At 35.3% G+C, this 23,065-nt stretch overlaps 2 protein-coding genes across 2 annotated transcripts; both read left to right on the top strand.

Moving 5' to 3' along the window:
* The first annotated feature begins 560 nt into the window (after positions 1-560).
* LOC149240925 (uncharacterized) lies at positions 561-1,508 on the top strand. Its single transcript, XM_089370370.1, has one exon. The coding sequence runs from the start codon at positions 561-563 to the stop codon at positions 1,506-1,508; it is 948 nt and encodes a 315-aa protein (XP_089226496.1).
* A 12,218-nt stretch (positions 1,509-13,726) lies between these two features.
* Positions 13,727-14,674, top strand: LOC149240926 (uncharacterized). The gene has a single exon (XM_089370371.1). It carries the CDS (start codon positions 13,727-13,729, stop codon positions 14,672-14,674), a length of 948 nt encoding a protein of 315 aa, XP_089226497.1.
* The last annotated feature ends 8,391 nt before the right edge of the window (positions 14,675-23,065 follow it).

The raw sequence follows: 23,065 nt of genomic DNA on the forward strand, positions 1-23,065 counted from the left end.
GCTAACACTTCTATATATTGTTATATTATTAGACTAAATTCTTAATAAAATTGTAAACACTTAAACATAATATTTATTTGATAATCTATAACATAAAATAAAATTTCCAGGTAAGTAATAATGTAAAACTTAATAAAACCTTATTTTTTCCCATATATTTCTTAAAAAAAATATAGGAGAGATAATTAAGATAGGCCAGGGACTCAGCATATAACCTAGTGCGCTTATCTAATTACCCCCAATCATCCACTACGTGTATAGATCATGTTTGGGTCATTCTGCCTTATTTTGACACCACTGGTCGGCGGTGGGTGCATTCCGGTTTAGTTTGAGCTTTTTTTTCTTCCTAGTTAATACCATCTAAATACCCACAGTAGATTTGAACTGGTCGGAATACCTTAACCTCGCACCCATTCACCGCGAATCTAAAGCCGGGTGGGCAGTTTGAATCATATTTAACTACATTTTTTTTAATTAATGTCACCCATCGGACGATTGCGAATTACAGAAAATCTGTTCGGCAAGCGTTGAATTATCTAGGCTCTTTTCTCTGCACAAAAATGACTCATTCTCCACGCTCATCATCTTTTGAGTATGCTGATGCAAAAACTGTTGTTTACGATTCTTGCAGCGACGGACCTTCACAATCTAAATCTGAAGTACGACTTTTGGAATGTGGCTGTTGCTGTGACGAGTTTCCATCTGAAAATATAGTACAGTGCAGAAGACGACATGTAATTTGTTTTGGATGCGTACAGCGGCAGGTAGAGGAAATCCTATATGGAAATTATAAAGCAAGAGGGTGTCTGCGTTGCATGAATATGGATGGCTGCAAAAAGCCAATTCCTTTCTGTGAGATTCGGAGGGCTGTTCCGAATGATCTGATCGAAAGATATGAATCCCGCCAAGCCCAAGATGCTATAATTCATGCCAAACTGGAAAACCTGGTTTATTGTCCATTTTGCGGCATTCCATGTGAAGTGGACAAGTGTGTACAAGTTATGGAATGTCCAAACCCAAATTGTTTGACGTCTTCATGCATCCAGTGCAAGGAGCCGAGTCACCTGCCATTACTGTGCGAAGAGAATGAAAATATATCTGAGACTGCTCATCGTAGAAAAGTGGAAGAGAGGATGACAGCGGCCATTGTAAGAGAATGTAAAACTTGCAAGGCTGAGATGGTAAAGACGGATGGATGCAATAGTCTAAAGTGTGCTAGGTGTAGAACCCTAATGTGTTACCTTTGCCGACAGACCTTTACGTCCGAATATGAACACTTTTGCCAACATTCTGAAATGCGAAAACCAGGGAAACCCTGCAAAATATGCAACATTACGTGTACTTTGTGGGGAGATGAGATAGAAGATAACGTGGCACTGGATGCTAAGGAGGAAGCATTGAAAGAATTGGGTGGCAAAGAACCCAGCTTGCTCGAACAGAATATCGGACCTACTCTGGTAAAGCAATCCACTCCTGGGAGGGGCCAGAATACACGTCGGCGGCGCTAGAGGTGTTGATCTCCTTGTACAGCATAGACGTTTAGCAGTGTAGAAGTTGAGAAAACTGATGACAGTGAACGAGACGGTTGTATTTGTGGACGACCACCAATTATAAGGAGTTATTGACTGTTAAATTTCGTTAATGAATTATTGGATTAATATATAAGTGGGTTATAGGATTGTGAACCATTTTTATGTTATAGTCACATAAGAAGTTATATTTACTATTTGACAATATTTATTAATGAATATGTAATCACCCATATTGATATTATACGTTAATGAGTAAATATTTGAGGTTGTTCATGGCTGGAACAATCACTTTGTCGTTGCTTGAGTCATTCCTCACCTTCTTTAAATAAAACAACATTGAGTTTAACCAAACAAAATATGAACGGTTAATATTGTCTTTTAACATTGTAGAAAAGGAGAGAAAATACACTCCTAGTTGATAACCCAAAAAGCTATATATGGTTGTTTTTCTCTTTCATAAGGAAAGCTTTTCGTTCATATACAAGAATGTCACCGTTGGAACCAAAATCCCATAAAAAGGTGGTGTAATTACTATAATAAAAAGAAATCAAATATTATATTATCCACATGAGAAAGAGAATATATATATATATATATAAAAGAGTTATTCATCCTTAACATTAAAGATAAGTTGAAATTGAAATGGCCAGAAGATTTCATACATCTCACAAAGGTGCCTTAGTTCCATACAATCAAGCTTTCATACATCTCACAAAGGTGCCTTAGTTCCATACAATCATGGCCTTGCTTCTAAAAACTGCCCATAACCCCAAATGGTTTACTTGCATTTACCACAAATTTCATAGTGCTATCACCTCTCCTTTTATTGAAATCACCCTTTTAATTTATATATAACATTGCATTTGCAAATGGGTGCATAGGAAGTAGGGAGATATAAGAGTTGTTTTCATTTACTTGAAAAAGTACTCACTCCTAGAGGTTTAGCCTAAGGTTATTCCCACAATCATTCGTTTTAGGCATCAACTATTTAATTTGATGCGAGTGGAGCTCAAAAAAAAAACTTATAAGAAACCTAAAGGCTAATGTGCTAGATTTATAGATATAAATTTTTAGATTTATAGATATAAATTTTTAGATGTGTTCTACATTGATCAAATTGCAAGCCAAAAAGGATAAAAATGTATGGATAATATGAACTCTTGAAAAATTACATATTTTATTCCCTTTAATATCGCTTCCCCTTTATAAGAATATATTTTATTCTTTGACTTAGTTTAGTGGTTCTACCTCATGGCTTAGTTTTACTTACTCCCCTCAAAACATTTTGCTTGGGAAAGGTTGGGAAGGTTCATAGAGGGTCTAAGGGGTCCCTAACACCCTTCCAGAGAGTCTCACAAAGTTTGGCTGCCAAGAAACCGTGTTTATGAGCTTGTTCATTTGCAAATCTACCCTTGTTGGAAAGGATTTTTTCTTTGAAATATCCTATTTAAACCATACAAAAGAAATATGAAAGGAAGGATAAGGTGTGGATAAGTAGTGCTATATTTAAAATAATTATCCTTCTTCAACAATTAACTAATTACGTACAAAGATCTTAATTTTTGTCCACATAAGATATTTCTAAATTGAATTATTCTAAATGCCTAAGAGAATTTGATCAGTGATTTTTTAATACTAATTCTAATACTATCCCATTCTCATTTTAGACTTGGGAGGAGTTTAAAGAAATCACTCATGAAATTGTTTTAAGTAAAGATTGATTGCTTAGAAGAGTTATATATACCCTAAGTGGTGATTGTTTTATCTTTTTTAGTAAACTATTTTTTATAGATACTTATGAAAGAATAATGCCTTGTTAAGAAAATTAAGTTTTTTAGTATAAAGAAGTAAATATCACTTTCCTCTAATTAATTCTTATCATTTTGCATCCTATGATTTCTAGATAGTTGATATATTTGATACTTCACTAAGAGTAACATATCATAATCACTTTAAAACTTTATCATGATCCATAAAAAAAATCTATAACCTTTTGGTAAGAAAAATGTTTGTTTCATATTCATGACAACCTTAGATTCGAGGAGAACTAAAGTTAAAAAGATAAAGCTGATTGAATTTTTTTAGGGTAAACAAATTGATTTTTTTTTAAAGAGAAAGGATGTAGATATAAATGACATTAGTAACATTTGGGTTGTACTTTAATGATTGTCAATATCGTAAAACAAAAGCATCATATGTGATTGGCTTTACTAAGTTGTTGATGTGGTTAAATTTGTACATTTGTGGGGTAACACTTATGTTTCTAAAAATTTATATCTATAAATCTAGCACATTAGCCTTTAGGTTTCTTATAAGTTTTTTTTTTGAGCTCCACTCGCATCAAATTAAATAGTTGATGCCTAAAACGAATGATTGTGGGAATAACCTTAGGCTAAACCTCTAGGAGTGAGTACTTTTTCAAGTAAATGAAAACAACTCTTATATCTCCCTACTTCCTATGCACCCATTTGCAAATGCAATGTTATATATAAATTAAAAGGGTGATTTCAATAAAAGGAGAGGTGATAGCACTATGAAATTTGTGGTAAATGCAAGTAAACCATTTGGGGTTATGGGCAGTTTTTAGAAGCAAGGCCATGATTGTATGGAACTAAGGCACCTTTGTGAGATGTATGAAAGCTTGATTGTATGGAACTAAGGCACCTTTGTGAGATGTATGAAATCTTCTGGCCATTTCAATTAAGCTAATAAAGATCATAACCCAAAAAGCTATATATTGTTGTTTTTCTCTATCATAAGGAATGCTTTTCGTTCATATACAAGAATGTCACCGTTGGAACCAAAATCCCATAAAAAGGTGGTGTAACTACTATAATAAAAATATTTCAAATATTATATTATCCACATGAGTTTAACATCTTTATGAAAAGTAGACATTTTCAAAAATTTATCACCAAAAGGTTTAAGATTATTAATTAATTCGAAAAGTGAGTTTGAAATATAAAATCAATTTAATATAACCCATGACAATATTATCATCCCTCTAAAACTATTTTAAATAACCTTAATTATATATGCACTTTCTTGTATCAAAGCTAAATTTATTGAAAAAATATCGAAATTAAAGAAACCAACAAAAATTAGCCAACTCAAATAAACTCATCCCCACTAAAAAAACTAGAAATAAAAATATAATGAATATCATTATATTGAGCCTATACTAAAACATGTTGCGTGAAAAGAAGCTGAGAAAATGTTCAAAAGAAGAGAATCCATGTGCATGACTCCAAATGGAATAAACAATTTCAATACATTGAAAGGTATTGGAGTAGTCTTAATAAAATATGGAAAAAAAAAACAATACTCAAACTTTTACTAGTTGTGTATAGGACAGTAGAATCAAAACTCAAAGGAAATCTAATTAAGAGAAAACTTTCTAATTGGAATGAAACATCAAATTAGAAATCTCTAAGTGTTAATTATTATCTAAGATTTTGTACTGATTTAAAAGGAGTTGCACTAACTCTTTATTTTGTAAACTGATATTCTGTCCATTAAAAGTACTAATAGTGAATAGAAATCTAATTCAAATACGTAGAGAAACAAGCTTGAGAGTGTGACAATTAAAAATTTCCCTTTTATCAAGATATTTTGTACAATTTTTTTGGGAAATATTTAGCATGTTAAATTTTAACTTCTTTCTCTCTCATCCATGAAATTCCTTTATTGTTCAACTAAAAAGTTATTTTTATAAAAAATAAGAAAGAGCAAAGATAAACTCGATTGGAAGGAAACACACATGGATTCGCTTAAGTAATTCAATGATCGAAAATCAAGACAATAAGAACAAAAGTGGAGTCTGTGAAAACAATTAAGAAACAAAATTAACCAATCTAATCTACTCTACTTCTATCATATTTTATATTGACTAAAAATAAACTAGGTAAAATCAAAATACCAATGCAATCATTCATATAACTCCAAACATTTTTTGAAAATATTTCTTCAACCATATTTTAATTCTATCATAGTATCTATAATGATTGATGTATCATTGTTGGGAGAAATTTCCAAATGAGTGACATATCTTATTAAAATTGTGTATAGAATTGGTTTGAAAATATCCTCAATGTCCTGTGTTTCCCCACTGGTCGAGTTAGTAGAGGACAAATTGTGACCTAGCTCGGGACACCCAACATGGGCATGTTGGCTTCTCCCTTCGAGAGGACAACGCCATTGGCAGGGCATCATGAAATTGAAAAAGTTTTATGACCAAATATAGGAAGATTCCACAGAGAGTCCTTTGTTTATCATGTAAAAAATGAAACAATGCCCAATACCACAAAGCCACTGTGTGAAAGAATATGAACCACCAAACTGACACCACAACTAGAGAACTAAGATGGTTAAGAGTTAACCCAGACCAGAGAGCGAAGTAGAGAAACCCCCATATACAACCACGAAGCTTGACGCAAACATAGAATGTGACCCCAATTACAGAAGAGGAAAATATTGCTTCCTTCAAACCAAAAAGAAGACCCAAGCCAATAACACAATTTACCATAAACCAAAATAATACCCTCACACCTGTGAAGACCAAAAATATCCCTCATGTATGAGGGTGGAGCCAAAAGATGCCGCAAGTGGGAAGAGGGCATATAGCCAGCAAAGGCATGGAAACTATACCAAAATGTGATTGTTTGGGTGCCTGGATCCCAAGGGAAAACTAGGAGACAGAACCCAACCCACACTCGAAAATTGAAATTGTCATCTGCACTCCTCAACCAAGGCCAAAAACCTAGTGAGGTAACATGAACCTAGACCTGAACACCTTCACTCTCCTTCTGACCCAAATTCACTACCGAGACTACCAAACTAAAGCGGACCACTTCCCAAACTCTGAATTCAACCACATATTGTGTGAAGAAAATCATTGCATAAAGGGAATGAATGCAGAGACAACACATGAGGTGGAATTAATACAAATGTGGAGGAGGAGCAGGCCCTGATGGCCTCGCACGTGACACCTGTATGTCTACTTTATCACCACCAATCGGGGAAGGAGAGTCTGCTTCGAGAAGGTCTTGGAGAGTCTGAGATTCACCAGGATCTAAATCATCAGCGATTTAGGTAACATGCCATGGAATGGAAAATACTTTGTACTGGGTCATCACTCCTCGGTTAGCCAACCAATAAACCACTTTATTTCTAGCCCAGATGACATTGCCGGTAGTGGTGTATTTAAATCTTTCCAATATATGTTTCATTCTTACTTGTTAGGCCTCAAGATGCCAACTTTTTGAAATTTTGAAGATGGGAGGTCCATCAATGATCTTCTGAGTCATCTGGACCACCATTTTGGATTCCCAAACTATATGGATCCTTGAGAAATTATGTTTCTTGACTAAGGTGAGGCCCTTCTCCAGAGCATTAAGTTCAACTGCATTATTAGTGGTGTATCCACAATACCTGGCGTAAACACGAGTAGGGGATCCGATGGATTTTCTCAAAACCCCACCATAACCCGCATGGCCTAGGTTGCCTTTGGATGCTCCATCGAAGTTTACTTGAATGCAACCTAGAGGAGGCCAAGAGATGTCAAAAGGGGAGGAAATTGGAGGATCCCTGATGGGAGAAGAAAAGGGCAGAGTCATGTATAGAGATAGGAGAATGGCTGGCTCTAGAGGAGTATATTTCCAATTGTGAGGATCCCATTTCTCTACTAGTATTGTCTCCCTGATATTTTCTTTGACTATCCCCCAAATGGAGTCACTAGAGGGAGTATAATCATGAAATATGGCTTGGTTCCTTTCTTTCTAGATATTCTAGAAGATAAATCCCAATATTATACACCATACACTGTTGAAAATCCAGTTTTTGAATATACTTTGCCGCCAGTTTTTAGTTGTCTCCAAAATGTCATCTTGATGGTGTTCATAGCGGCCAAATAGGGCAACAACCAAATCCCATACTTCTCCAACAGTAGGGCATGTGTTTATCAGATGATGTAAAATTTTCTCGTGGTTTCTACAGAGGGGCATTGTGCGGGACCTAGGAAGCCTTTCTTCAGCTAGTGATCCCAGGTAAGGATTCTCTTACGCCCAACAAGCTAAAGAAAATGTGAAAACTTCGGCTAGAACTTCCCCCCTATATTGTACTCCAAATTTTCTTGTGGCATGTTGTGGGCATCAAACTTGATGAGATATAATTATTTGAGGGAGAAGGAATTGGATGTCGAATACCCCCATATTGGTTTATCATGCTCCATAGAGAAATGAATACAACTCTAATTCAACTCTTTTTAGAGATTATTCCATGCTTCTTAAGGTGCCTTAGTTTCCAGTCGACTACGGTTTTCCATTGTTTCCAGCCCTAATGATTTGGTTGCGCAATCTAATAATTATCTACTCGTCCCTCACTTTGATGTTGAAGGAGTTTTAAAGATTCTTGAGACACCATAGGGAAACATAGGTAGTCATATGAACAATGCCATTATAAAGAAGTTTAAATATTTATGCGAACCTAAGATAAAATGAAGTTTTAAACCCTCGTAAGAAATAAACCTCGAGTGAGCCATGATAGAACTCGATTCTCGCTAATCGTACTTGTGACAAAATCTAAATGAGGTTAGTAATAGAAATCATGCCCATATTTTTTTTATGAAAGAGAAGGAGATTAGTGACCATACTCGGGTTTAGAAATTACTTGTGAGCAATGAAAGTGAAATTTTGCATTCGTGCCATTAAACCATAGTAAATTAAAAATAAATTTAATTAATTATTGATATTGGTGAGACAGTGGAAGGAAAAGGTCTAAGGCATGTTGATGTAGAGATATAGTTTCTTAAGAGAAATTTTTGGCATTATGATACAAGTGTTGGCCTTGATGTTAACTCACATAGGTCAATTCAATTTTTGTAAAAGGAAACTCACAGTACAACAGGTATATTCAAAGGTTATAGGGAAATGGTACAGAAGAACGGGAATATGGAACTAAGGTTTACTGATCAGACTAAAGAAGGTAAAGGAAAAGGTTGATGTAAAGCAGTTTAAGTATACGCGGGTCCACTTAGTCAAAACAACGTATACACGTGTTTCCATAGAACAAAAAGAGTGTATACGTATACACGCACTACCACGAGAGGAAAAGCACGTACATGTTGGAAAACCAAGGTTTTGGTCTGAGGTATTTGATCCAACGCATTTAGGTCCAAGGTATTGTTCCAAGGTATTTGGTCCGAGGCATTGACCCTCGGTATTTGGTCCAAGGTATTGGTCCTAAGTGGTTTTGGTCCAAGGTATTGACAAACGATCTAACTATATAAGGAGGATAATATCAAAGGGTTAAGTGCACAAGTAATGAATATCTTATGAAGTGTTAGATCAAAAGAAAATATGCATGTTACAGGTTTCTGATGCTTTGCTTGATTTGAACTAAGTATGCACCTAAGTGTTTCATTATGGATGAGATCTAATGATGGATCAAGATCATAATGACTTATCATTATGTGATCTAATAATGGATAGGGTAGATCTAATTGCTAACACACATTTTATCCTTTATATGTGATTATTTGGGTATGTCTGAAGTCTAGAATTACAACGAAGTTATAAGTAAGTATTTACACATTTGTATGCTGGTTCGCTTTGTTGAAGGTGTGTATACACGCTAGTTCGGCTCTTCCATGTAGCGTATGCAAAAGAAAATCTTGATGTTCAAGGATGACAGATCTATCAGATCAGTGTTGTTGTTTTTCTGTTGCCTGTCAATGAAGTCTTCTTAGATCTGAATGTAAAACTGAATGTAGTGATATTTGATATTTGATAGATTGATTGTATAAGTGAGAAGAAGTGATCTCTATTGCTACCTTTGTAAAGCTCTGTAAGTTGATAGTAGATGTTCAGTATATTGTTAGTTGGTACAGACTTGATTCAAAAGTTTATGTTTGCAGTAGCTTTGGAGGTATACGCAGGTTTGATTAATGGAAGTAGCATATACACGCATTTTGGGTTCAGCCAAGTAACTTCTACAATCTCATACACGGTTTCTAAGGTTACAGCTTGTTCTAAATGATGATGCAGGTTTCTGGGTTTAACACAGTGTTCTGGTGACAGTGATCTGATTGTTTCATATTAACTACATGTTGGTTGACGAAGTTTGAGTTTCTAAATTTCTGATGTGTTATTGATGAGACAAGGTCTTCATATGTCTGGATATCTCCCAGGAGCATCCAGTCTGAAAATTCATGAAACGTGGTCCTTGGTGGAAGAGTGGAGTTTTTTGTAGGTTGGCACCTATGTCTAGTAAATATGTTGGCTAGTACAAGAGCTAGGGGGTTGTAGCTCCCTTCCAGTAGAATCTAGAGAAAGAGAGAAGGTTGTAACCTTCTGCAGGTAGAAGCCTGCGTCTTGGTATGAGTCTACATGAGTACAAGATTGTAAACAAATTTTCTTATTATTAAAAGAAGACAAAGACGATAGCAGCAGGTGGTTTTCACCCACATTAGGTTTCCACCTTAAATCTTGGTGTTCATGTGTGTTTCTTACGTGTGATGCTTTATTCTACTTTTACTGCATTGTCTAATAAATTGCTGATGTACTGGTTTAAGATCAACACATGATGAATTGTTTATATCACAAGTTCTCTAGATATACGATGGTTTCTCTAATCACAGTTGCGTGTACACGCTAGTTCAATTCACTGAAGTAGCATATATAAATCTGTTCAAGAAATAAAATTATTGATATGATAATATTGATTCACCCCCCTCTCAGTATTATTTCCAACAATTTGTATCAGAGCAGGTCCTTCAGAAGAAGCTTGATCGCTTGAAGGGAGATCCATCAAGATGAATAATCACGAAAGCATGGGATCCATCAGACCGCCAATCTCCGATGTGAGCAACTTTGTTTATTGGAAAATAAGAACCACAACCTATCTACAATCTCTTAGAACATATGTATGGCAAATTGTGGAAGGAGGATATACATTTCCAACATCAATTCCTACAAACGCGGCATGTAAAAAGCAATATGAAACCAGTGCCAAAGCTATCAATACTTTATTGGGAAGTTTGTCACAATCAAAGTTTGTCAAAGTCATGCAACTCAATTCAGCCAAAGAGATATGGGACAAAATCATTCAGAGCTATGAAGGAGACTCTCAGGTAAAACGTGCTAAGCTTCAAACTCTCAGAATTCAGCATGAAACTCTTAAGATGAATAGTAATGAGAGTATAGCTGGTTATTTCTTACGTATAGATGAGGTCGTTAATTGTTTGAAGAATTTGGGTGAAGAAATAAAGTTACCTTAGTTGAGAAAATTTTGAGATCCATGTCTGCTAAATTTGAATCAAAAGTCTCTGCCATAGAAGAAAAATAGGATCTGCAAAATATCACTATGTCTCAACTTCACGGAATCCTAACTGATTCTAAGATGAGAAAAGGAGGTCCATCAGATATGAGAGAAGCCACATTTAAAGCTTCAACAAAAGGAAAAGAAAAGGAAGAACATAATGAATCAGGACACATTTCAAAAGAAGATAAGGTAAATTTTGTCAAGAAGCTTCAACGGGGTTCTGGAAGGTTTAGAGGTAAGCTCCCTTTCAAATGCTTTGCTTGTGGCAGAGTTGGCCATTATGCTGCCAGATGTCCTCATAAAGATAAAAATGAAAAAGGAAAGGAATATGCAAAAGGGAATAGGAAACACTTTGTGAATAAAAGGAGTTACTATACTCATACAGATAGCGATGGTTTATCTAATAGTGATGAAGATGAAACTAGACAAGATTAGAGACTTCTCATGGCTTATGATAGCAATGATTTTTGGGATAGTTTAGAAGAGGATAGTGATGGTTTATCTAATAGTGATGATTATAGACTTCTCATGGCTTACAACGATGATAATTTTTGGGATGCTTTAGAAGAGGAAAACTTTCATGAAGAAATCTCTAAACTCAAAATATGTTTAGAAGAAAAGAATATGATCATAGATACCTTGACATACCAACTTGCTAAAAAAGAAAAACAAAATGAAAAACTAGAATGTGAAATTATGGGTCTAAGAAAAGATCTTGAGAAAAAAAAATATCTCAATATTAAATTTACTAAAGGATCAAAAACTTTAAATGAATTATCAAAGTTCAGCGTTCTCCTGTGATAAAGACAGGTCTTGGATATACTGAAGAAGCATCTCAAACACAGAAGCCGTCAACCTCCACCAAAAGCTATCTTGATGCAGCAAAGACCAGTGAACAGTATGACAATCGTCAACAAAGGTATAAAGCTGATCACCAAGTGAATCATAATAAATTTTCTCCAAGGATGAATATCAATAGAAGCCACAACCAACCTCAAACAAATCAAACTCAATTTGCTCCAAAGATGAATATCAATAGAAACTATAATCAAGAGGTAAATAGATTCGCTAGTCGCAGAAACTTCTTTAATGGGCAATGTTTTCCATGTGATTTTCGCCGAAAAATCTCTCTCTAATAAAATGTTTTTCATGTCATAATTTTGGGCACAAAGTTGCTCAATGTGTTGCTTACAAAACCATCATGACTAGAGAAGCACAAAGTCAAAGGAATGTAACAGGGATGAAGATAAGTTCCTATAATAACTTTTCTCCTCTTGAAAATGAAATAGAATGCTCAATCTGTAACAACTTTGGTCATGAAGAATCTGAATGCAGGAGAAAATTTTGGAAAACACCTCAAAACAAGCAAACACCATTAAATCCCAAGATATGGAAAATGAAAGAATCTCAAACAGAAAGATGTGGTATAGCCTTGTATGTAGAAGGACAAGAAAATAAGTGGGACAATGACAGTGGATGCTCCAAACACATGACAGGTGACAAAGAGAAACTTCACTCATATAATGCTTTAGAAAAGGAAAAGAATGTCTCATTTGGAAATGACACTCTAGCGGTCATAAAAGGTAAAGGTTTTTTGTTTTCTTGAAAGAAAAGGTTAAAGCTGGAAATGTTATGTATGTAGATGGTTTAAAGCATAACCCGTTGAGTGCTAGTCAAATGTGTGATCAAGGAAATGTAATGGTGTTTCAATCAAACGGATCCGTTGTTCGTGAGCTTGATATAGGAGAGATCGTGATCAAAGATACAAGAACTCCAAACAACTTATACATACTCGAAGGAGGACAACAACAGTTCTATCTAGGTAAAAATGATGAAAACTAGTTGTGGCATAGAAGATTGGGACATCTAAGCTTTTCTCAAATAAGAAAAGCATGCAGATTCAAGGTTGTTCCTGATCTTCCAAATATCAGCATCCCTGAAAATACAATATGCAAACCATGTCAAATTGGTAAGCAAACCAGAGTTCACTTCATGGAAAAAGAAGGGTCAGCTAGTAAGCCTTTGGTTGAGAGAGGGTCGTGATTAAAATTATAGATGGAAATAGTGCTAAGAGCTTAAGAGTACTAGAAACTAGGGATTCCTTGAACTTCTTTCCAACTGTAAACAAATAAAGGATTTGTAAGAGAGTTTCATTCAAATAAAAAAATTTAAAAGCTGAAATTAACCAAGCATCCAAAACTAAATTTGAAAGCAAATACAAAAAAATTAAAAGTTGAAAATAAACATTTAGCCAAAACTAAATTGAGGAACAAATATTTCATTTGTCATTAAAATGACTAATTGTGTTTGTATTTGTGCTAACACTTCTATATATTGTTATATTATTAGACTAAATTCTTAATAAAATTGTAAACACTTAAACATAATATTTATTTGATAATCTATAACATAAAATAAAATTTCCAGGTAAGTAATAATGTAAAACTTAAAAAACCTTATTTTTTCCCATATATTTCTTAAAAAAAATATAGGAGAGATAATTAAGATAGGCCAGGGACTCAGCATATAACCTAGTGCGCTTATCTAATTACCCCCAATCATCCACTACGTGTATAGATCATGTTTGGGTCATTCTGCCTTATTTTGACACCACTGGTCGGCGGTGGGTGCATTCCGGTTTAGTTTGAGCTTTTTTTTCTTCCTAGTTAATACCATCTAAATACCCACAGTAGATTTGAACTGGTCGGAATACCTTAACCTCGCACCCATTCACCGCGAATCTAAAGCCGGGTGGGCAGTTTGAATCATATTTAACTACATTTTTTTTAATTAATGTCACCCATCGGACGATTGCGAATTACAGAAAATCTGTTCGGCAAGCGTTGAATTATCTAGGCTCTTTTCTCTGCACAAAAATGACTCATTCTCCACGCTCATCATCTTTTGAGTATGCTGATGCAAAAACTGTTGTTTACGATTCTTGCAGCGACGGACCTTCACAATCTAAATCTGAAGTACGACTTTTGGAATGTGGCTGTTGCTGTGACGAGTTTCCATCTGAAAATATAGTACAGTGCAGAAGACGACATGTAATTTGTTTTGGATGCGTACAGCGGCAGGTAGAGGAAATCCTATATGGAAATTATAAAGTAAGAGGGTGTCTGCGTTGCATGAATATGGATGGCTGCAAAAAGCCAATTCCTTTCTGTGAGATTCGGAGGGCTGTTCCGAATGATCTGATCGAAAGATATGAATCCCGCCAAGCCCAAGATGCTATAATTCATGCCAAACTGGAAAACCTGGTTTATTGTCCATTTTGCGGCATTCCATGTGAAGTGGACAAGTGTGTACAAGTTATGGAATGTCCAAACCCAAATTGTTTGACGTCTTCATGCATCCAGTGCAAGGAGCCGAGTCACCTGCCATTACTGTGCGAAGAGAATGAAAATATATCTGAGACTGCTCATCGTAGAAAAGTGGAAGAGAGGATGACAACGGCCATTGTAAGAGAATGTAAAACTTGCAAGGCTGAGATGGTAAAGACGGATGGATGCAATAGTCTAAAGTGTGCTAGGTGTAGAACCCTAATGTGTTACCTTTGCCGACAGACCTTTACGTCCGAATATGAACACTTTTGCCAACATTCTGAAATGCGAAAACCAGGGAAACCCTGCAAAATATGCAACATTACGTGTACTTTGTGGGGAGATGAGATAGAAGATAACGTGGCACTGGATGCTAAGGAGGAAGCATTGAAAGAATTGGGTGGCAAAGAACCCAGCTTGCTCGAACAGAATATCGGACCTACTCTGGTAAAGCAATCCACTCCTGGGAGGGTCCAGAATACACGTCGGCGGCGCTAGAGTTGTTGATCTCCTTGTACAGCATAGACGTTTAGCAGTGTAGAAGTTGAGAAAACTGATGACAGTGAACGAGACGGTTGTATTTGTGGACGACCACCAATTATAAGGAGTTATTGACTGTTAAATTTCGTTAATGAATTATTGGATTAATATATAAGTGGGTTATAAGATTGTGAACCATTTTTATGTTATAGTCACATAAGAAGTTATATTTACTATTTGACAATATTTATTAATGAATATGTAATCACCCATATTGATATTATACGTTAATGAGTAAATATTTGAGGTTGTTCATGGCTGGAACAATCACTTTGTCGTTGCTTGAGTCATTCCTCACCTTCTTTAAATAAAACAACATTGAGTTTAACCAAACAAAATATGAACGGTTAATATTGTCTTTTAACATTGTAGAAAAGGAGAGAAAATACACTCCTAGTTGATAACCCAAAAAGCTATATATGGTTGTTTTTCTCTCTCATAAGGAAAGCTTTTCGTTCATATACAAGAATGTCACCGTTGGAACCAAAATCCCATAAAAAGGTGGTGTAATTACTATAATAAAAAGAAATCAAATATTATATTATCCACATGAGAAAGAGAATATATATATATATAAAAGAGTTATTCATCCTTAACATTAAAGATAGGTTGAAATTGAAATGGCCAGAAGAAATTATTTTTTAATCTATGGGTACTACCATGTATTCCAGAATTAGAAAGATAATCCTAGTATCCATACATTTTTATCCTTTTTGGCTTGCAATTTGATCAATGTAGAACACATCTAAAAATTTATATCTATAAATCTAAAAATTTATATCTATAAATCTAGCACATTAGCCTTTAGGTTTCTTATAAGTTTTTTTTTTGAGCTCCACTCGCATCAAATTAAATAGTTGATGCCTAAAACGAATGATTGTGGGAATAACCTTAGGCTAAACCTCTAGGAGTGAGTACTTTTTCAAGTAAATGAAAACAACTCTTATATCTCCCTACTTCCTATGCACCCATTTGCAAATGCAATGTTATATATAAATTAAAAGGGTGATTTCAATAAAAGGAGAGGTGATAGCACTATGAAATTTGTGGTAAATGCAAGTAAACCATTTGGGGTTATGGGCAGTTTTTAGAAGCAAGGCCATGATTGTATGGAACTAAGGCACCTTTGTGAGATGTATGAAAGCTTGATTGTATGGAACTAAGGCACCTTTGTGAGATGTATGAAATCTTCTGGCCATTTCAATTAAGCTAATAAAGATCATAACCCAAAAAGCTATATATTGTTGTTTTTCTCTATCATAAGGAATGCTTTTCGTTCATATACAAGAATGTCACCGTTGGAACCAAAATCCCATAAAAAGGTGGTGTAACTACTATAATAAAAATATTTCAAATATTATATTATCCACATGAGTTTAACATCTTTATGAAAAGTAGACATTTTCAAAAATTTATCACCAAAAGGTTTAAGATTATTAATTAATTCGAAAAGTGAGTTTGAAATATAAAATCAATTTAATATAACCCATGACAATATTATCATCCCTCTAAAACTATTTTAAATAACCTTAATTATATATGCACTTTCTTGTATCAAAGCTAAATTTATTGAAAAAATATCGAAATTAAAGAAACCAACAAAAATTAGCCAACTCAAATAAACTCATCCCCACTAAAAAAACTAGAAATAAAAATATAATGAATATCATTATATTGAGCCTATACTAAAACATGTTGCGTGAAAAGAAGCTGAGAAAATGTTCAAAAGAAGAGAATCCATGTGCATGACTCCAAATGGAATAAACAATTTCAATACATTGAAAGGTATTGGAGTAGTCTTAATAAAATATGGAAAAAAAAAACAATACTCAAACTTTTACTAGTTGTGTATAGGACAGTAGAATCAAAACTCAAAGGAAATCTAATTAAGAGAAAACTTTCTAATTGGAATGAAACATCAAATTAGAAATCTCTAAGTGTTAATTATTATCTAAGATTTTGTACTGATTTAAAAGGAGTTGCACTAACTCTTTATTTTGTAAACTGATATTCTGTCCATTAAAAGTACTAATAGTGAATAGAAATCTAATTCAAATACGTAGAGAAACAAGCTTGAGAGTGTGACAATTAAAAATTTCCCTTTTATCAAGATATTTTGTACAATTTTTTTGGGAAATATTTAGCATGTTAAATTTTAACTTCTTTCTCTCTCATCCATGAAATTCCTTTATTGTTCAACTAAAAAGTTATTTTTATAAAAAATAAGAAAGAGCAAAGATAAACTCGATTGGAAGGAAACACACATGGATTCGCTTAAGTAATTCAATGATCGAAAATCAAGACAATAAGAACAAAAGTGGAGTCTGTGAAAACAATTAAGAAACAAAATTAACCAATCTAATCTACTCTACTTCTATCATATTTTATATTGACTAAAAATAAACTAGGTAAAATCAAAATACCAATGCAATCATTCATATAACTCCAAACATTTTTTGAAAATATTTCTTCAACCATATTTTAATTCTATCATAGTATCTATAATGATTGATGTATCATTGTTGGGAGAAATTTCCAAATGAGTGACATATCTTATTAAAATTGTGTATAGAATTGGTTTGAAAATATCCTCAATGTCCTGTGTTTCCCCACTGGTCGAGTTAGTAGAGGACAAATTGTGACCTAGCTCGGGACACCCAACATGGGCATGTTGGCTTCTCCCTTCGAGAGGACAACGCCATTGGCAGGGCATCATGAAATTGAAAAAGTTTTATGACCAAATATAGGAAGATTCCACAGAGAGTCCTTTGTTTATCATGTAAAAAATGAAACAATGCCCAATACCACAAAGCCACTGTGTGAAAGAATATGAACCACCAAACTGACACCACAACTAGAGAACTAAGATGGTTAAGAGTTAACCCAGACCAGAGAGCGAAGTAGAGAAACCCCCATATACAACCACGAAGCTTGACGCAAACATAGAATGTGACCCCAATTACAGAAGAGGAAAATATTGCTTCCTTCAAACCAAAAAGAAGACCCAAGCCAATAACACAATTTACCATAAACCAAAATAATACCCTCACACCTGTGAAGACCAAAAATATCCCTCATGTATGAGGGTGGAGCCAAAAGATGCCGCAAGTGGGAAGAGGGCATATAGCCAGCAAAGGCATGGAAACTATACCAAAATGTGATTGTTTGGGTGCCTGGATCCCAAGGGAAAACTAGGAGACAGAACCCAACCCACACTCGAAAATTGAAATTGTCATCTGCACTCCTCAACCAAGGCCAAAAACCTAGTGAGGTAACATGAACCTAGACCTGAACACCTTCACTCTCCTTCTGACCCAAATTCACTACCGAGACTACCAAACTAAAGCGGACCACTTCCCAAACTCTGAATTCAACCACATATTGTGTGAAGAAAATCATTGCATAAAGGGAATGAATGCAGAGACAACACATGAGGTGGAATTAATACAAATGTGGAGGAGGAGCAGGCCCTGATGGCCTCGCACGTGACACCTGTATGTCTACTTTATCACCACCAATCGGGGAAGGAGAGTCTGCTTCGAGAAGGTCTTGGAGAGTCTGAGATTCACCAGGATCTAAATCATCAGCGATTTAGGTAACATGCCATGGAATGGAAAATACTTTGTACTGGGTCATCACTCCTCGGTTAGCCAACCAATAAACCACTTTATTTCTAGCCCAGATGACATTGCCGGTAGTGGTGTATTTAAATATTTCCAATATATGTTTCATTCTTACTTGTTAGGCCTCAAGATGCCAACTTTTTGAAATTTTGAAGATGGGAGGTCCATCAATGATCTTCTGAGTCATCTGGACCACCATTTTGGATTCCCAAACTATATGGATCCTTGAGAAATTATGTTGCTTGACTAAGGTGAGGCCCTTCTCCAGAGCATTAAGTTCAACTGCATTATTAGTGGTGTATCCACAATACCTGGCGTAAACACGAGTAGGGGATCCGATGGATTTTCTCAAAACCCCACCATAACCCGCATGGCCTAGGTTGCCTTTGGATGCTCCATCGAAGTTTACTTGAATGCAACCTGGAGGAGGCCAAGAGATGTCAAAAGGGGAGGAAATTGGAGGATCCCTGATGGGAGAAGAAAAGGGCAGAGTCATGTATAGAGATAGGAGAATGGCTGGCTCTAGAGGAGTATATTTCCAATTGTGAGGATCCCATTTCTCTACTAGTATTGTCTCCCTGATATTTTCTTTGACTATCCCCCAAATGGAGTCACTAGAGGGAGTATAATCATGAAATATGGCTTGGTTCCTTTCTTTCTAGATATTCTAGAAGATAAATCCCAATATTATACACCATACACTGTTGAAAATCCAGTTTTTGAATATACTTTGCCGCCAATTTTTAGTTGTCTCCAAAATGTCATCTTGATGGTGTTCATAGCGGCCAAATAGGGCAACAACCAAATCCCATACTTCTCCAACAGTAGGGCATGTGTTTATCAGATGATGTAAAATTTTCTCGTGGTTTCTACAGAGGGGGCATTGTGCGGGACCTAGGAAGCCTTTCTTCAGCTAGTGATCCCAGGTAAGGATTCTCTTACGCCCAACAAGCTAAAGAAAATGTGAAAACTTCGGCTAGAACTTCCCCCCTATATTGTACTCCAAATTTTCTTGTGGCATGTTGTGGGCATCAAACTTGATGAGATATAATTATTTGAGGGAGAAGGAATTGGATGTCGAATACCCCCATATTGGTTTATCATGCTCCATAGAGAAATGAATACAACTCTAATTCAACTCTTTTTAGAGATTATTCCATGCTTCTTAAGGTGCCTTAGTTTCCAGTCGACTACGGTTTTCCATTGTTTCCAGCCCTAATGATTTGGTTGCGCAATCTAATAATTATCTACTCGTCCCTCACTTTGATGTTGAAGGAGTTTTAAAGATTCTTGAGACACCATAGGGAAACATAGGTAGTCATACGAACCATGCCATTATAAAGAAGTTTAAATATTTATGCGAACCTAAGATAAAATGAAGTTTTAAACCCTCGTAAGAAATAAACCTCGAGTGAGCCATGAGAGAACTCGATTCTCGCTAATCGTACTTGTGACAAAATCTAAATGAGGTTAGTAATAGAAATCATGCCCATATTTTTTTTATGAAAGAGAAGGAGATTAGCGACCATACTCGGGTTTAGAAATTACTTGTCAAGAATGAAAGTGAAATTTTGCATTCCTGCCATTAAACCATAGTAAATTAAAAATAAATTTAATTAATTATTGATATTGGTGAGACAGTGGAAGGAAAAGGTCTAAGGCATGTTGATGTAGAGATATAGTTTCTTAAGAGAAATTTTTGGCATTATGATACAAGTGTTGGCCTTTATGGTAACTCACTCACAGGTCAATTCAATTTTTGTAAAAGGAAACTCACAGTACAACAGGTATATTCAGAGGTTATAGGGAAATGGTACAGAATAACGGGAATATGGAACTAAGGTTTACTGATCAGACTAAAGAAGGTAAAGGAAAAGGTTGATGTAAAGCAGTTTAAGTATACGCGGGTCCACTTAGTCAAAACAACGTATACACGTGTTTCCATAGAACAAAAAGAGTGTATACGTATACACGCACTACCACAAGAGGAAAAGCACATACATGTTGGAAAACCAAGGTTTTGGTCTGAGGTATTTGATCCAACGCATTTAGGTCCAAGGTATTGTTCCAAGGTATTTGGTCCGAGGCATTGACCCTCGGTATTTGGTCCAAGGTATTGGTCCTAAGTGGTTTTGGTCCAAGGTCTTGACAAAGGATCTAAGTATATAAGGAGGATAATATCAAAGGGCTAAGTGCACAAGTAATGAATATCTTATGAAGTGTTAGATCAAAAGAAAATATGCATGTTACGGGTTTCTGATGCTTTGCTTGATTTGAACTAAGTATGCACCTAAGTGTTTCATTATGGATGAGATCTAATGATGGATCAAGATCATAATGACTTATCATTATGTGATATAATAATGGATAGGCTAGATCTAATTGCTAACACACGTTTTATCCTTTATATGTGATTATTTAGGTATGTCTGAAGTCTGGAACTACAACGAAGTTATAAGTAAGTATTTACATATTTGTATGCTGGTTCGCTTTGTTGAAGGTGTGTATACACGCTAGTTCGGCTCTTCCATGTAGTGTATGCAAAAGAAAATCTTGATGTTCAAGGATGACAGATCTATCAGATCAGTGTTGTTGTTTTTCTGTTGCCTGTCAATGAAGTCTTCTTAGATCTGAATGTAAAACTGAATGTAGTGATATTTGATATTTGATCTGATTGTTTCATATTAACTGCATGTTGGTTGACGAAGTTTGAGTTTCTAAATTTTTGATGGGTTATTGATGAGACAAGGTCTTCATATGTCTGGATATCTCGCAGGAGCATCCAGTCTGAAAATTCATGAAACGTGGTCCTTGGTGGAAGAGTGGAGTATTTTGTAGGCTGGCACCTATGTACTAGTAAAGATGTTGGCTAGTACAAGAGCTAGGGGGTTGTAGCTCCCTTCTAGTAGAAGCTAGAGAAAGAGAGAAGGTTGTAACCTTCTGCAGGTAGAAGCCTGCGTACTGGTATGAGTCTACATGAGTACAAGATTGTAAACAAATTTTCTTATTATTAAAAGAAGACAAAGACGACAGCAGCAGGTGGTTTTCACCCACATTGGGTTTCCACCTTAAATCTTGGTGTTCATGTGTGTTTCTTATGTGTGATGCTTTATTCTACTTTTACTGCATTGTCTAATAAATTACTGATGTACTGGTTTAAGATCAACACATGATGAATTGTTTATATCACAAGTTCTCTAGATATACGCTGGTTTCTCTAATCACAGTTGCGTGTACACGCTCGTTCAATTCACTGAAGTAGCATATATAAATCTGTTCAAGAAATAAAATTATTGATATGATAATATTGATTCACCCCCCTCTCAGTATTATTTCCAACAATTTGTATCAGAGCAGGTCCTTCAGAAGAAGCTTGATCGCTTGAAGGGAGATCCATCAAGATGAATAATCACGAAAGCATGGGATCCATCAGACCGCCAATCTCCGATGTGAGCAACTTTGTTTATTGGAAAATAAGAACCAAAACCTACCTACAATCTCTTAGAACATATGTATGGTAAATTGTGGAAGGAGGATATACATTTCCAACATCAATTCCTACAAACGCGGCATGTAAAAAGCAATATGAAACCAGTGCCAAAGCTATCAATACCTTATTGGGAAGTTTGTCACAATCAAAGCTTGTCAAAGTCATGCAACTCAATTCAGCCAAAGAGATATGGGACAAAATCATTCAAAGCTATGAAGGAGACTCTCAGGTAAAACGTGCTAAGCTTCAAACTCTCAGAATTCAGTATGAAACTCTTAAGATGAATAGTAATGAGAGTATAGCTGGTTATTTCTTACGTATAGATGAGGTCGTTAATTGTATGAAGAATTTGGGTGAAGAAATAAAGTTACCTTAGTTGAGAAAATTTTGAGATCCATGTCTGCTAAATTTGAATCAAAAGTCTCTGCCATAGAAGAAAAATAGGATCTGCAAAATATCACTATGACTCAACTTCACGGAATCCTAACTGCTTCTAAGATGAGAAAAGGAGGTCCATCAGATATGAGAGAAGCCACATTTAAAGCTTCAACAAAAGGAAAAGAAAAGGAAGAACACAATGAATCAGGACACATTTCAAAAGAAGATAAGGTAAATTTTGTCAAGAAGCTTCAACGGGGTTCTGGAAGGTTTAGAGGTAAGCTCCCTTTCAAATGCTTTGCTTGTGGCAGGGTCGGTCATTATGCTGCCAGATGTCCTCATAAAGATAAAAATGATAACGGAAAGGAATATGCAAAAGGGAATAGGAAACAATTTGTGAATAAAAGGAGTTACAATACTCATACAGATAGTGATGGTTTATCTAATAGTGATGAAGATGAAACTAGACAAGATTAGAGACTTCTCATGGCTTATGATAGCAATGATTTTTGGGATAGTCTAGAAGAGGATAGTGATGGTTTATCTAATAGTGATGATTATAGACTTCTCATGGCTTACAACGATGATAATTTTTGGGATGCTTTAGAAGAGGAAAACTTTCATGAAGAAATCTCTAAACTCAAAATATGTTTAGAAGAAAAGAATATGATCATAGATACCTTGACATACCAACTTGCTAAAAAAGAAAAACAAAATGAAAAACTAGAATGTGAAATTATGGGTCTAAGAAAAGATCTTGAGAAAACAAAATATTTCAATATTAAATTTACTAAAGGATCAAAAACTTTAAATGAATTATCAAAGTTCAGTGTTCTCTTGTGATAAAGGCAGGTCTTC

Source organism: Pinus tabuliformis, chromosome 8, assembly GCF_031772625.1.
Source record: "Pinus tabuliformis cultivar Carrire ecotype Pingquan chromosome 8, CPIR1, whole genome shotgun sequence".
In the NCBI taxonomy this organism is placed as follows: Eukaryota; Viridiplantae; Streptophyta; class Pinopsida; order Pinales; family Pinaceae; genus Pinus; species Pinus tabuliformis.